Source organism: Rattus norvegicus, chromosome 14 (genome assembly GCF_036323735.1).
Source record: "Rattus norvegicus strain BN/NHsdMcwi chromosome 14, GRCr8, whole genome shotgun sequence".
Lineage (NCBI taxonomy): Eukaryota > Metazoa > Chordata > Mammalia > Rodentia > Muridae > Rattus > Rattus norvegicus.
In genome coordinates this window covers 84,385,210-84,401,837 of record NC_086032.1, presented here as the reverse complement: position 1 = coordinate 84,401,837, position 16,628 = coordinate 84,385,210, and the positions used below count along the sequence as shown (strand labels likewise).

The following is a 16,628-nucleotide window of genomic DNA, read 5'->3' as shown; positions in this document are numbered from 1 at the left end:
CTGTCTTTAAATTAGACCCTGAATTACAGCCTTTCCAGTTTAACCCATGCTTTGTTTTAGAACCTGTTTCATGACCTCAGCTCCTACAGCCAGCAGCTGTCACCACACCCACTGTCCCAACACTAGGACAGCCCCTGATGACAGAACTTAGGAGGTTGACTTGGAAGTACTTTGAGTTGATAAGCACAGCCTGTGAGTGTGTTTAAGAGCTTATTTCAAAAAGGAGAGACTTGAAGTCAAAATGATGTCCTTGAGTTCTTCTTCCCAGTTTTTACCATCTATTATGCTACTGTTCTGTTTTACCAGTAGAAAGGGGCCCTTATACAAGGTCCTGTGCTCCTGTGGAGTAGAAACCAAAAGCCTGGACCCAGGAGCCAGGAATCTGCCCTTCACTACCAAAGCTTGCCCTGTTCATGCCCACAGCTGTAATGTATTTATACATTATCATCCCAGCATTTATGTGTCTCTTGGATTGCAGGTGCTGTGTCAGAAGCTGTGACCAGGGATGATAGTAGGGTGGGTCTGTATAATAACTCTTTACAAGGCCTTGACTGTGAAGGACCCAGACATCTGCTTTAGAGGTCCCTTTCCCCAGACACTACAAAAGCCCCTGTTGTTTGGTACCCTAAAAGCACATTGTCCCTTTAACAAGGCTCTCCTTTAGTCTGAGTTAGAATAGCTAAGAGGATTTTTTGAAAGCCAGAAATATCGTTGAAGAAGGAGTTGGGTCATTCTAGGTGGGGGAAAACCCAAGGGGTTGGTGAGTTAGATTAAGAGGTGTATCCCTGCCAACCACCTCTCAGCTTCTTAGCCTCTAGGTCTGTGTTACTAGTGCTGCTGTTATACTGCAGAGTTGGCCTGAAGAGCTTTCAGACCTAGCTGTGCACTCTAGCTGTCAGTTGTCCCAGAGAGAGAGAGAGAGAGAGAGAGAGAGAGAGAGAGAGAATGAATGAATGAATGAATGAATGAATGTGTATATGCAGGTGTCTGCAGAGACTAGGAGAGATGGTCTGTGCTAATCCTGAAGGTCCCCTTAGTGCAGTGTAAACTTCCCAGCAAGGGTCTTGGGAGCAAAACTGGAATCTCTAGAAGAGAAGCAAGCCTGAGCCATCATTCTAGCCATCATTCTAGCTCCAGGGGGAGTCTTTAACAAGTTTCCTAGGCAGTCAGTCCTCACTGCCACCCTGTACCTGATCTTTCCATAGCTTTATTTCTTGCCATGTGTGATTTCCCTGTGGTATTAGGAGTACAGCATGTCTCACCAGAAATCTTAGGTCAACTCACCGTGGATCCTAAGGGGCCTTCTTGCTTTGTGCAGAACCCACACCTGCAGAAAGAATCAGAAAATGAATTTTCCTCTTTCTTCAAGAGAATACATCGTATATGCACCCATCAAGGGAAGGGTAAGGATCCATCAAGAAATGTAGAGTATATACTATGTTCATAGGAGGGAGATGTGTGTGGTAATCATTCCCAGGTACTTAGATCTGAATCCCTGTGTCTATTGGGTCAGCCGTCCTAGTCACTGTGAGTGTACTATTAATTTTACCCCGAGGATGTAGAGTAAGAATAGGCTTTCTCTCACATACTTACTGTCATGGAATTAAAACAGTGAGTCAGGATTGCAATTCCAAGAGATTCAACTACCTTCCCGTCCTCCATACCAGAGCTAAAATAAAAGCATGATTGCCAGCCTAAGCTCATGTCACCTGACCTTCAGCCTGCGCTAATCCTGAAGGCCACTTTAGTGCAGTGTCATCAAACTAGTTGTAGACACATAAGACTAGCAGGATGGGGGTAGAGAGCCAGGGGGTTATGACTGTTCTTCCGTAGACAAAGATTTGATACTGATGTTGCTATAAATGATCTTGGTGAGGAGTTAAGGTAATTAAACAATTATTTTTAAACTCCTCTAGTTAGAAAGTTCTGAGTTGAAACAATATTGAAAAAACATAAGTGGATATATCCTTAAAAAGTAGAGAGATGGGGCTGGGGATTTAGCTCAGTGGTAGAGCGCTTACCTAGGAAGCGCAAGGCCCTGGGTTCGGTCCCCAGCTCCGAAAAAAAAGAAAAAAAAAAAAAAAGTAGAGAGATAGGCTTTGTGACATAGGCCTTTAACCCAGCAGAGGAGGTGGGCAAGTTCACCTCTGAGTTCAAGGTCAACCTGATCCACATAGCAAGTTACAAGACAGTTAGAGATACATAGACTCCGTCTCAAAAATAAAAATCAATAAATAAGAAAAAAAAAAAAAAACAAGTAGTAAGGGTGAGAACTGCCCTGTTTATGAGCTTACATTGGTGCTAAATATCAGTGGCTATCACACCATTGAATGAAGCAGCCTTGTCTGATCAGAACAGACCTTCCAAGCTGCTAGCCTGAAGGAAATGTAGGACTCTGCTTCGGCACCTCCCTGTGGCCACTTAGGAGGCAGTGTGATAGGCAGCTTGAGGGAATAAGACTCCTCTTTATATTGAATATTTGATTTGCATGTCATTTTTAACAAGTTTTAAAGAGAAAGAAGAAGTGAATTAGAATAAGAACTAAGTGGGGCCTGGAAAGGGCTCAGGAAAGATGGCTCAGGGACTAAGAGCATTTGATGTTCCTCTGGAAAGATCCAGGTTTAGTTCCCAGCGTCCACATAGCAGTTCACAACCACCGGTAGATCCATCAGCTCTAGCAGATCTGATGCCCTCTTCTGTCCTTTATAGACACAGCAGTCATGGGCACATACAATCAATATGCAGGCAAACAGACACATAAACATAAATAAATGTTTAAAAGATAAAAATGCTATGTAGAACTTTCTTGTGGGGCTATGGAGAGTGACACTCACCTGACAAGAGATTGAACCTAAGGTCTCATAGGTGTTGGGTAACAACTGTATCACTGTGCCCCAGCCCTCTTGTTTTTATGTTGAGGGCCCATGCTGACCTTCAACCTGCCAAGTAGTTGGGATTATAAGTCTGCTCTTCTAAACTTGGCCAGTATAACACTCGTTTGTTTGTTTGTTTGTTTGTTTGTTTGTTTGTTTGTTTGTTTGTTTAAATACTATCAATGAAGTATTTTGAGATTCACCATTCATGCTTCCAAGTGGGACATGAACTTCTCTGGGATGGGACAGGATGGGATAAAAAGTTTAGGTCAAATGTCAACCCTCTAATTCATGGCCATAAACACAATATATAACTTGTAAGCTTCCAGCTATGTAGTGGGGCCAGTGCCCTAGCCTTGCAGTTATGCACATTCAGTACTATTTGGAAGCACTAAGTGCCTCATACATTACGAGTATTTTACTTTCCCTTCTGAAGTTTCATGCTTTAGTCAGAATTGCTGACAAGATATGTGATGTTGGCAGAGGACTCAGCTTACCATTCCCTTATTCAACTCCCAAGATGGCACTGTGCTAGCTCCTGGTCCTTCCTAGGGACAGGTTTCTATGGCAACACAGGTCTCTAAGCAAGGTGAAGGGAACTTGGTGTTTGAAGGCTGAGAGTCCACCTGCATGTGTGTAAGCCCCTTCCAAGTGGCAGGTGACCTGTGAGCACACTCTAATGAGGAACTGAGAAACAGTGTATGTATGTCAAGGATATCTTGTGCTTAGTGTTAAAGTTGTATGGAGAATGTTCCTGTTTTGATTTTGCTTTTAAATCTGTTTACCACCTAATCCAAGAGTACTATAATTTCTTCTTTTACCTCATCCCAAGTATTTCTGGGTTCTGCTTAATTAGATCCAGACTCCATTAGCCCATCAGCATCAGAACATAGATTCCTAGGATCAAATTGAACTCTCAGACTTGATAGCAGATGTCCTTACCCACTGAGCCACCTCTATTGGTGAACCTGTGATTTTTATTTTATTTTTATTTTTTAATTCCCCAGTTTCTCCCTCAGTGGGCCAACCTTAAGAACGAAGCTCCTTGCTACAAGAACCTACCCTTATTCTCCAGAGGGCCGCTTAGGGGTTCAGACTTTGCAGGCAAGGTTGTGAAGCCTGGTTCTGCCACCTAATTAACACTTGTTTATATTAATTAGTTGCCACATGTACAGAAGGCAGTGATCCTTTTTTGAAGTTTCCAGTTACAGACCTAATAAGATCTGGCCTGAATTGGGATTTTCAGAACCTCCCAAGGCAAGGTTACCGCGTCCAAGTCCTCTACAAGTTTCTCTTTCAGGCTTAGACAGCTCTACAGCCATTTTTCCATAGCGTCCTTCATTCATCACGAAGGGTGGATGGAACAGGAGGGTGTGCACGGGCTCCTGAGCTTTTGGTGCTCCTTGTCAGGTGTTAAAACAAAGGGGGCCATTGTGTTTCCTGGAACTGATCTAAAAGTCTGTGTTTGAGATTAAGATCTAAGGAAATGCATTTCCGTTTAACACCCAGTAGTTTCTGATTTTGAAGACTCCCAACCTGTGCATCGGCGCCATGCGTGACTCCAGACTCCAGCCTCTTCTGTTGGTTCCTTTAATTAGTAGGAATTAAGTGGAGGTTGCTGCATATTTTGAGAATAAATAACACTGTTTAAACTTAGGCAGCCTCAACCATTAACTTAACCGCTGGATTCTCGCTGCTACATGTCTCCTGAATAGATCAGCATAATCTTAACTAGGACTTAAAAATCCTTCATCCTCTCTTGGGAACTTAGAACGTGAAGCCCATGGGAGCCTTTGGGGGCTTAATGACTTTAATTATGGCAAGAAATATCTTCTGGTGGGTAGGAGTGCAGCTGGTGGGAGAGACCTTTCTCAGTGAAGCCGGATGGGAGCTGGCAGAAAGACAGTCATGGGGGAGGGGGGACTGAGAGGGGGGACTGGGGGGGGTGGGGGAGGTTGGCCGCAGGGCCTCTGAATTCTGAACTGTGTTTGTGGCTTCGGAGCTTTGATCACTTGCCAGGGAAACCTGGAAGGTCAGACCAGGCTGCAGCCAAGCCCTGGAATGAGGAGCCAAGTCAGTGGAGCGGGCAGCACTATGTCACCGCCCTCTCCTCCCACCCTGGAGGAAGGAACCCTATCTGCAGCCCCATCCTTTGGTCTTCTTTCTGCATTGGTCTTCTTTTGAATTGGGGGCTCTAAGGCCTGAAATAAGCCAACAGAATGCCTTCCAAATGTGGCTTGGTAAAATCAGATACAGATAGATATGTTGTATGTACCTTAGAGGAAATCAGGGCTGCTTTTTATTTGTTTTTAATTCTGTGTGTGTCTAGTACAAATTACTCCAGAGCACAGGTGATCTCTCCTGGTGGCTTGTGTCAGGTTTCCCCATTTCTTTTAACATTACCACCCCTCCACCCCACCCCTGCCTTGTTTCTTTTTTTTTTTTTTTTTTTTTTTTTTTTTTTTTTTTTTGGTTCTTTTTTTCGGAGCTGGGGATCGAACCCAGGGCCTTGCGCTTCCTAGGTAAGCGCTCTACCACTGAGCTAAATCCCCAGCCCCCCCTGCCTTGTTTCTTGGCACCAAGTTTTTCCCCTGGTTCCCTGTGTGCCCTAGTGTGTGACCTCATTTCCTATGGAATGAAAAGTTTCTGTCGGAAAACAGGGCCCTTGGTGAGTCCTCTTTGAGCCCCTTTGCCTGGTGTGACTCATGCTTTAGGGCACAGGGACTGTCCAGAGTACGCAAGAGCCTGGTGCCTGGGTGGTCACTGCCTGGAGGAAAGCGAAGGAAGGAAAACGTGAGGAGTGAAGGTTTAAAATCCATTTAGTGATCTCCAGGGAGAAAGAAGGGGTATACAAGGACCCAGTGAGTGGCTGTCTGGACCAGGAAGACTCACCAAGAGAGAGCTGATGGTGGTGGTAGGCATGGGCAGCCCATAGGTCCACTGGTTGATCTCCATTGTCTTGAATAACCCCTACCACAGCCACAACCACATGGCCTCCTCTACATGGCCTCCCTGGCAACAGGAGCAGGACCCTGTACAACATCAGAAGCTTATTCCTGCCACTCTGTACGTCTGTGGGCTGCAGAAGGGAAGGACTGGTGTCTCTCAGGTTGGTGCTTAAGAGCCGTGAAGCTGTGGTTTCTGCACCAGTGCTCCTAGAGAGCCACGCTCCATGTCTCACAGGTCCCGTGCCTTGTTCTCTCTTGCAAGTGGGAGAATAGATTCTATCCATCCTCTAGCCAGAGGAAGGCCAAGGAAGGGCACACATCCAAGGGTAGTCATCTGGCTGGCTTTTCTTCATTGGAACTCTAAGGAAAGTTCACTTTCACCCAGAGAGAAAAAGGACACAGCACACACTGTAAATATACAGGATTTTTTTTTTTTTTTTTTTTTTTTTTTTTTGGAGAGCTTTGAAATCCAGAGATGTGTGTGCACACAAAGCCCAGGGCCTAAGAGCCACAGACAGAGCCACTTTGGAGTTAAGCCTGGCCAGAGACAAGATGTCTGCCTTAGAACTCAAAAGCCTCCTCAGCAGTACAGCAGAAGATGGTGCAAATAAGAAGGCAGGTCTTGAAATTTGAAGTGTGAAGACTGCAGATTGCAGAGTTCCAAGAAGACATAGCTAAATAGATCTTTCCTGATGGAAGAGTTGGAGGATCCACAGCAAACCCAGTGGCCAGGAATGGGCTTCAGTCAGTGTTGGCAGCAGCAAAGCCCAAGTATGGCTTACCACTGAGTAAAACTGATGCTGTGTGAGTGAGTGCAAGAGGATTGGGCTGCTCCTTGGTGCTGTGAATCAACTGTAAGGAAGTCTGATGTCTAGGCTGCCCTCTAGTGTGGGAAGCTTTTGAAGATTGGTGCAGCAATATGGAGCTGAATGCAAGGGTTAGGTAAGCCATGAAGGGCAAGGTAGTGAGGTAAAGCTGAGCCCTGGGGTGCTGCATGCCTCATCCTGCAATGGGAAGGACACTCAGAGAACCAATGGGCCATTGAGTTTGGAAGCAGATAGTAAGAGAGGTCAAATTTTAAGCATCCTTAAAAGCAATATAGATCTCTGACTAAGAAAGTTCCTTGTGCTGTGCTGTGCTATGCTGTGCTGTGGGTAAGACTGGCTGGGTAGGGAGAGCCCCAAGGATAAAATAGTTGACTCACAAGGTGGTGATAGGGTAGCAAGAGTGGAGAAAGATTGTAGGTAGATTTGGAAGTTGAAATCAGTATAGCTTGGCAAGCACTACAGTCTTCATGTACCACCTTGAAAGGGAGCCCAAGTTGTAGGGAAGAAAGAATTGCTTTTATTTGGTTTCATTTCTTTGGATTTTTCAAGACAGTGTCTCACCATATTCATAAACTCTTTAGACCTCTGACTGATTCAGACTTGCAGTGCTCCGTCTGCCCCAGCCTCTTGAGTGCTAGAATGACAGATATGCACCACCACAAGCAACTTAAAAGTTGGGGTCGAATGAATCATAGGCCCATGGCACACACACTGTCCTGCTCAAGAAATGGCCCACAAGTCTCTGAGATGATGTACTCTGCCCTGCTCTGGAAATAGCTGCAGAAGTTTGGAGAAATCCAATCTGAAGCAGAAAGCTAGTGCCAAGTCATAGGAAGCCTCCAGTGCCACGAATTCCCCACTGTCGCCATTTCTGCCCACATGGTTAGGGTGCTATTCCTGAGCACATCTGAGAGCTCCGAGACTGTTCATGTGAATGAAGGGAAGAGACCCCGGCACCTCATCTGCTTAAGAGAGAGTGCTGCACTCAGAGATTATCAGTGCCTATGATGCTTCCAAAAGGCCCTTATTTGTGTCTTCCTTGAAGTTGACTACCAGAGCAAAGTATCAATCCTTCCACCTGTGAGAGTAAGACGTGAGAGAGGGTTGATAATCCTTTCACCCAAGCATGCTGCACACCGCAGAGCATTGATCCAAGCAAAACCTGCTTCACAGCAGGGCAGGTATTCTATGCATTGCTTCAGAAGGCTTTCTACTGCTGGGGAGTCGGAACTGCCCAAACATGAATATGTTTCACACACATACAGATCGCTCTAGAATATGCTTCCAGATGACAGCAGCCAGGAAAATAGGTCGTCGCTTTCATATATGCACTTTGAGAAAAGCCACTCTAGAGACAGGATAAGCAATCTGGTGTTCTTCATCTCTTGCCCTTATACCCCTGAACTAAACACCAACCCCTCCTGGTACAGCCCCAGAGGAATGATGTTGTTCCACAATCATTACATACAGCTGACATGCTCCACAGGGACAAAGACCTGTCACCATGTCTGCTATTCAGTGCTATATGTGTTCCCAGGGTTGGCACACACAGTAACCTGGCTAATAACTGCTGTTGAACAGCTAAGTTAGTGAATGGTAATGCAAACAGAATCAGACCTTTTCTCCTGGGGCCATCTGTTTTGTTAGGCTTTATGGAGAATACAAATGCAACCTATAACATCTACCTTTTGACCCCTAGGAATGTTTGCATGTAGGACCACTCAGATATTTTAAGGACAGGTGCCACAGAGAATGTAGCTAGCCCCTGCCTGCCTATGTTGTTCATTTATGTCATTTTACTTCGTCATTAGTATAGGCTCGAATGAAATCTAAGAAGTATATTCTGTGAAGATTCTTAATAATCTTCCTGCTTCTTTGGCAGTATTTCTCTGTCTTAAGGAAATTGGAATGAAAGTCAAGGTCCATTTAATATAATAGTAGAAGACAGAAATAGTCATCAAAATGGATATCAAAAATATATGAGAAGGATCCAGGCCTGATAGTGAAGGACTGTAATCTCAGATGCTTAGGAAGACAAGGCAGAGGACTACAAAGTCAAAAACATGCCTGTGCAACTTAGGGAGATCCTGTGTCAAAGTAAGAGGGAGGGAGGGAGGGAGGGAGGGAGGGAGGGAGGGAGGGAGAGAGAGAGAGAGAGAGAGAGAGAGAGAGAGAGAGAGAGAGAACGAACTGGAGATAGATTGTTTACGCAGCGCCTGTGAAGGGGTCTGTCACCATTGACACACACCTTTAATCCCAGCACTGAGGCAGTAGGATCCCTGTGAGTAGAAACCAGCCTGTACCTGGTAAGTTTCAGGCAGCCAAGGCTACATAGTGAGATCTTGTCTCAAAACAAACAAATTTCAACCTTGTGGTACATACCTGTAATCTCAGCACAGGATCACGAGTTCAAGAGCAACCTAGGCTACAAAGTAATACCCTCTTTAAAAAAAAATAAATAAATAAATAACGGGGCTGGAGAGGTGCCACTGGATGTTCTTCCAGGGGACCTTTTAGTTCTCAGCACCCAAGGAGGAACTTAAAACTGTCTGTAATTCCAGTTCCAGGGGATCCAACTCCCTCACCGACATGAATGCAGGTAAAACACTAGTGTAATACAAATACATTTAAAAATTAAAATAAAAATAGTAAAACACACACACACACACACACACACACACACACACACACACACACACACACACACACACACACACACACACACACACACACACACTGATTGGAACCCTTATGTGTTAGAACCTCCCATGAGCAGCTGACACATACTTGAGCTGTGGACAGCTCAACTCCTTGTTAGCCTATCATCCAGAACTCAGAGCAGTGGTTTGTTACTGCCCTCTGCTGTGAACCCAGGTTGTCAGTGACTCTCACCTGGCCAGGTTCACCAGACTGTCTTCCCCAGCCTTTCTTTCAAGCAGCTTTATCTTGAGAGTTTTTAAAGCATCAGGGGTATCATACTTTAATATCAAATATACTGGTCACAAGACTGGTAATCTTCTACCTAGGTTTTAGACTTATTTGAAATACAATAATCTGGCAGGAAGTTGACTAGAAAAAATTACCTAAGATAAGAAAATTTGCTCTAAAAATCTTGACTCTTCAGGTTTTTAGAATTATATTGAGTCAGGAGGAAAAGTATAACCAGGCAATATTCTAAGTTTTTTTTTTTTTTTTTTTTTTTTTTTTTTGGTTCTTTTTTTCGGAGCTGGGGATCAAACCCAGGGCCTTGCGCTTCCTAGGTAAGCGCTCTACCACTGAGCTAAATCCCCAGCCCCATATTCTAAGATTTTAAATATAATGACAGCTCCATTTTGTAAAGGAAGGTTACTGGTGACCTTTTCTTGAGGATTAAACAAATTCAGGATTAATCTGCTAGGCAAGCACTCTGCCACAGAGTAACATCCCCAGCCATCACATTATCTTCTAAAGCCGGCTGTCAACAGGCAAGATCTCAATAGGACCCCTCCATCATCCTGATATGTGCAGGAACTACAGGTTATTTCAGTAACACAGAATGTTTGTTTTGTTTTTTAAGACAAGGTTTTTCTGTGTAGCTCTGGCTGTCCTGGAACTAACTCTCTAACACACACACACACACACACACACACACACACACACACACACACACACTCTCACTCTCTCTCTCTCTCTCTCTCTCCCTCCCTCCCTCCCTCCCTCCCTCCCTCCCTCTCTCCTTCCCTCCCTCCCTTCCCCCCTCCCCCCCACCTCTGCTCTCTGTTGACCAGGCTGGCCTTGAACTCAGAGAGATTCACCTGCCTTTGTCTCTTGTGCCTGTGATTAAAGGTGTGTGCCACCACCAACCAGCTATTTCACATGTTTTTTAAAAAAGTCTCATGGTCCAAAGTGCCCTCCAACTCTATGTTGCTGAGATGACTTTGAACTTTGGGATCCTCCTGCCTCTCCCTCTTAAATGCTGGAATTGCAGGCACCATACTAGTTTTATGCAGTACTGAGGATCACTTTATAAAGTGCTAGGGCTTCATGCATGGTTGGCAAATCTACCCACTATGTTACATCTCTAGCCTCAATAAGTAGAATTTTAAGGTAATTCACGAAAATTAAGCATTCCTCAGCCACAATATCTGTCCATGCATTAGTGAATTGTGTCTGAAGTTGGGCTGTAGATGGGATTTAAGCACTTTATTCTCTTCCTGCCTTCCTCACCAAAGAAAACAAGTATGTTTTAAAGCATCTTTTGTAAGGCTGAGTAGGGAACCCAGTGGTAAAGCACATACCTGGTGTGGATGAGGCCCAAGGTTCATCCCCCAGCTCTATGAGGTCTGTCCTGAGTAGATCATGCCTCTGCAACAAATAAACATTCATGTTCTTGTGGAACAAGAAATACTGGGAAGCCAGGGAGGCCCTCTGGCTGTGTGTTTCCCTGAGGCACATTCCAGGAAGGCATTCCCTACCCAGGTGCTGCGATTGCTGCCAGCCTCTCCAGGTGCGCCAGCATCAAAGCTGGAGAACAAGCAATCCCAGTCAGGACATACCTGAACTCACACTCCCCACAGGTATTGTTTGATGTGCTGGATCGCTGGCTGAAAGCAGAATTAAAAGCATGAGAGGCCCCTTTTATTTCTTCCTCTAGGAATAGAATTTGTGAAGAAGCCTAGGTTACCACTAGGGCAGAAACACAAGCACCTACTCAGAAGCCTGTGACTGTGCCCTCAGGAACTTAACAGGCAAGATCATGCTACCTTGACTTCTTTCGGGAACATGGCTGTTCTGAGGCTGGGACTAAAAGAGATTCAGTGACTTAAGATGCACTTGCTTAGCATGAACAAAGCCTGGGTTTGACCCCAGCACTACCTAGAAGAGAAATACTGAACCTCACTAGTCATTTGTGATCACTGACTGGTGAAAAAGTGAGGTGATCCTCAAGCAACTTTCTGATTGTTCAGTCTCTATTTGTTTTTAAGGAAGCTGCCTGTAGGACAAGGACAAATTCTATAGCACTATACCCAGAATTCCAGGGTTTCTTAAACTTCCAAGGCTTTATCCCCGGTATCACTAAATTTTGACTTGCTGGTCCCAAGTTCAGGGGATTGGCTTAAAAAGCAATGGGGTTACACTGCCCTCTAGTGGTCCAGTAAAGTCTCTGCCCACTGGGTTGGTGCACCTGTCAGTACAGATTATTCCTGTCGAAGGAATTTGGATTTATTCTCAAACACTTGGGCCCACAGTGACATGACCTCTGAACACTGGCTGAAATTGCCCATCTTTTAGCATGCTGGCTTGAGAACTTGTTTTGTTTTCCCTGGTGAGTGGCTGTCTCTGTTACAAGAGTTCAAGTCCTAAAAGCAAGGATGTGTCTCATGTCCCCTCCTCCTTCTATAGACTCAGCTCTGCTGTTCACTTAGCTGGAGATAGAGTTAGAAGTCCATTGAGGTGGAAAGGGATCTTTTCTCTCCCTCTCTACTCCAACAACAAAAGAGCCCTATCACCTCTCATTTGTTTCTGTGCCTTCTTGTCTTGTCCCTCTGACCTCTAGTTTTCCAACTGGTGGGATTATCCGAGTCCCTGAGAGCTTACAGAACCTTGCTTCCTGGGCCTGCCTCCAGCCCCACTGAAAAAGTCTCTGTGGCTGGAGCCAGGAAATCTGCTTTACAAACTTCCCAAGTGGTTTTTAATGTGCAGCCTAGCTTGGCAGCCAACTGCTCTAGATCCCCACTTATCATTCTTTATAACATCCCACCCTCAGTCTCCAGAGGTCTTCAGCTTGTGTCACGAGTTAAAAGTGACCATTTTGAGATTCATTCAGAAATAGTCAGCATGCTATCTTAACTGGATGACATGGGAAAGAAGAAAGGACCACAGGAGACAAACCAAAAGCATTTACTCTGGTTGCCAGGCCAGTGTGTTTTTAGCAGAAATACCAAACCAACACAGCTGCCCATCTGTAGTGTTGTTTTTAATGTTCTGGCTAGATTGGGGGGCGGGTAAGGACAGGCTTCTGCAGTAGTCAGTTACTCACTCCCACCCATTCTAAGTCTTTGGGCTCTCAAGAAGATAGGACAAAATAGGCAGTGTCTCCTGTTTTGCAGATGAGAATGCCAAGACTTAGGAAAGAGGATCAACTTGCTCAGGGGCACAGACATTGCTTGCTGTCCCTGCTGCATTCTGAAGCTATGCCTGGTTTATAAGGCTGGTGTTGGCAGAGTCAGAGGACAGAGTTGCCAACCTGCTCTTTTTCACTCCACCAGGCCAAGAGAGCAGTTCAGCGGGGAGCTACTGCCGTTATCTTTGACGTATCTGAAAACCCAGAAGCCATCGACCAGGTAAACCACCACTACAACCAGTCCTACTGACTGCCTAAGAAATAATTGCTTTGGTTGTCTTGAGTAGTCACTATTGTGACACCCTTGTCTCAGATCCTTTAACTTGTCCACTGAAGTTAAGATGCGTGTGTTTCAGTATCATACCTGAGAGAGGCATAGAAAGTCGTTGTGGGTTGAGGGGTTAGGGGTGAGGGACATTTTCAAAGAGTCTCTGGGCTTCTGGGCAGCTCAGCCCATCTTAAAACAAATATAGCATCCTATCCTATCCTCACCTTTCTGGGAACCCCAAGGCTATATATAAGGCTTGATGACCTCAAGGATTTCCAAATGGAGATTCAGCGCTTGCCCCCCCCTCCCGCCATGTGTGTGTGTGGGGGGGTGTCTGCCTGCATGCATTGAAAATGATCACTTGACCTTGGATGTACCAAACAAGCACTCTACTACTGAGCCACATTCCAGATCCCCTTGTTTCTTAAATAAGCATGTATTCTAACTGGTGTCCTCTCTTCTTCGTCAGCTAAACCAAGGCTCTGAAGACCCCCTTAAGAGGCCAGTGGTGTATGTGAAGGGTGCAGATGCTGTCAAGCTGATGAACATTGTCAACAAGCAGAAAGTAGCTCGAGCAAGGATCCAGCACCTCCCTCCTCGAGTGAGTGGCAGCTTACCTGTTGTCCTCCTGGTGCCTTTGCCTCCTTTGAGGCTTCAGCCTCTCATCCCTATATCTAGAACACTGGTATAATGGAGCTTCCTACAGGCTGAGCTCAGCTACGTCACAGGAGGACAGAGAGATTTTCACCCATAGTTTTTTATTTGTAAAAACTTATAGAAACAGACGTTGTTTGCTATGAAGTCTGGTTTCTCCAACCTGGCATTACCCCTTTGCAGCTCTAAGAGACAAGCCAAGAAAGATGAAGGGTGACATCCATAGCACTTGGCTTCCTGTGTTTCCTTCTCTTCATCTGACCTAGAGATGAGAAAAGGCCTGTACTTCCTTCTTTCTATCAGGTAGATTACTCACTTGGAACTCCCCGACTCACAAATAAGAATGTTAAGAATTACTCAAAACATTGAAAATTACTCAGGCCTCAGCCTGACATTTGTTGGTGACATGTAGTAGTCAGATGCCTCTTCAGAGTGCTGAAGCAATATTACTGCCCACTGATACTTCACCCCAAGAAAAGGAATCAGGGAAGTTTGCAGAACTGACATCTTCTCCTCAGGCTTGGACTGAAGCATTCTAGGAATCTGGGGCTAGTGCCCTATGTATGTTTTCTTTCCTCCTCAGAATTAGTGAACTGTTGCCAGGTGGAGTGATTCTCTCACCTAAATCAAGTATCCAGGTAGCACAGCATCTCACTAGAGTCCTGTTCTTACTGGATAAGTGCATGGCCTAGGTAGAGCAGCTTCAGGTGACAGAGACCGTGTTCTACACAGCAAAGATAAGGACTGCCAGGTGGGCCTCAGTTGGTAGAGGGTTTGCCCAGTGTCCACCAAGTCTGAAGTTCGTTCCCCAGCACTGTATAAAGCCACCGTGGTGGCACAGCTGTGACCTCAGCACTTAGAAGGTGGTGGGTGTAGAGTTATAAATTCAGGGTCATCTTCAGTTCTGCTACGTAGAAGAGCAGCCTAGAATGAATGCTGCCTTGCAGCCCCTACCTCACCCCAAGAGAAGAAACAAGGGAACTTCACAGGACTGACTTGCTGGCTTCTTTTTAAAGGAAAAAGGAATTCTTGGTAAATGTGACTCATTGTAGTGGAAGCTGATATTGTGGAAGCAGCATACAATTTTCTGAGTTGTTATAAACCATTAAATACATGGTTACTAATCATTGTTCCCTCAAAACCCCCCTCCTCTGTCTGTCGCTGTGATGACTTGTGTTATTCAGAGGGGCTTTTCTCACTCGTCACACCAAGCTGCAGTGCTTTGATGGCAGGACTCTACAGATGGCTCTCCCAGCTACTGCAGAGCCTCAGGCCACGTTAGCTCCCCAACCCTCATCCTGGCCACACTGAAGGCACCATCATTGTACATGTGAGCAGAACTCCAGAAGCTTCCTACACACTGAGGGACACTTCCTCATTCATCCACTCCATTTCCTAACCAGGACTGACAGCCCACATGCCACCGAAGAGAACATGGTTCATGGCATTTGTGTTCTATTCTAGCAACCCACCGAGTACTTTGACATGGGGATTTTCCTGGCATTCTTCGTCGTGGTCTCCTTGGTCTGCCTCATTCTCCTTGTCAAAATCAAGCTGAAGCAGCGTCGTAGTCAGGTAACCCCTAGGAGTAACCTGTGAACCTCATTGCCCTGTTGATGATGAAAGTTAGGGGAGCCAGGTATAGTGGCACACTCTTTTAATCCCAGTACTTGGGAGGCAGAGTGGGTCTCTGAGTTCAAGGCCAGCTTAGTCTATATAGTGAATGCCAGTATAGTTGGGGCTGTTACACAGAGAATCCCTGTCTCTCAAAACTCAAAAACAAAAAAAGAAAATTAGGGATCTCTCCTGCCTGCTGTCTATGGCACCCATCCTGTCTCAGTGGCTTAGAGAATAGTAGACCTCAAGTACTGAGCCCTTATGTTGAGATCAAGCCTGCCCAGAAAGACCTCAGCATTGGGGGTGTTCCAAGCTAGTGTTTTGAGGGAAATGTTTAAATAAGTGTTGCTTTGGAACGTGAGACCTTGCTCCTCAATAGGTCTGAGGTTAGTAGAAATACAGTCAGGCCCCTGGGTCTTACGATGATAAACACGTAGCTATAGGTAGTACTGTAGCAAGCCCATTACTGTAGCTTATAAGAGAGAAATAACTAGGCAGAGGGCGGTGAGAGGGGAATCAGGACTCTACACTCTTAGATATGTGGCAGTGTGACACCCTGAGAGAGACAGTGCCTTAGATGGTGACTGTCAAAGGGAGGTTTCAGTTGTCAGGACGGTTGAGGGGCCATGGCCAGCAAGGCAGGATTCGGGGCTGGTGTGTGCACTCAGTGTATCAGATGCCGAGTGCTCAGTGCACTTCCGTTTTTCTGGCTTCTCAGCAAGGAGGGACATTTGGCCTAAAGCCCTTGAAAACCCAGTGCTGCACAGAATTGGGAAGTATCAGAGGCAGGGAGTTGCCTGTCTCCTTGAAGGCAAGACTTTGTGGTAGAGTCAGTAGTGATCATGGGTATTGTTGGGTCTAGGAGATACAGTAGCAGTAGGAGTTTTGAACAGTTTCTCAAGAATCTGTTTGATTGACCTAAGTGAGATTAGTCTTGTCTGTCCCAGTGTCCTGAGCGCCATGGCCTGGGGTCAGACTACCACTGTTAATGCGTACCAACACTGATCATGCTCTGCCATGCAGAATTCCATGAACAGGCTGGCCGTGCAGGCTCTGGAGAAGATGGAAACCAGAAAGTTCAACTCCAAGAGCAAGGGGCGCCGGGAAGGAAGCTGTGGGGCCCTGGATACACTTAGCAGCGGCTCCACATCCGACTGTGCCATCTGTCTGGAGAAGTACATTGATGGAGAGGTAGCTGCAGAAACAGGGCTGCCTTGGGTGGGGAGGGATGTACAGGGCCCAAGAGATGCTGGAGACCACCGTGACCATGACAGAGTATCCCACAACCTAGATTCAATGTGCAGGCTTCTAAAGGCATTTCTTCCTGGGGCTGGGAAA

The 16,628-nt window shown here is 45.7% G+C and overlaps 1 protein-coding gene across 1 annotated transcript in view; it reads left to right on the top strand.

Annotated features, from left to right (window-relative positions):
• The window catches only part of Znrf3 (zinc and ring finger 3), a 151,798-nt gene that overhangs the window by 125,628 nt on the left and 9,542 nt on the right, over nucleotides 1-16,628 (top strand). Inside the window, exons 3-6 of the mRNA XM_039092844.2 lie at nucleotides 12,897-12,971; nucleotides 13,489-13,620; nucleotides 15,138-15,248; nucleotides 16,314-16,481. Coding sequence (XP_038948772.2) covers nucleotides 12,897-12,971; nucleotides 13,489-13,620; nucleotides 15,138-15,248; nucleotides 16,314-16,481 — 486 coding nt within the window. The remainder of the gene's footprint in view (nucleotides 1-12,896; nucleotides 12,972-13,488; nucleotides 13,621-15,137; nucleotides 15,249-16,313; nucleotides 16,482-16,628) is intronic.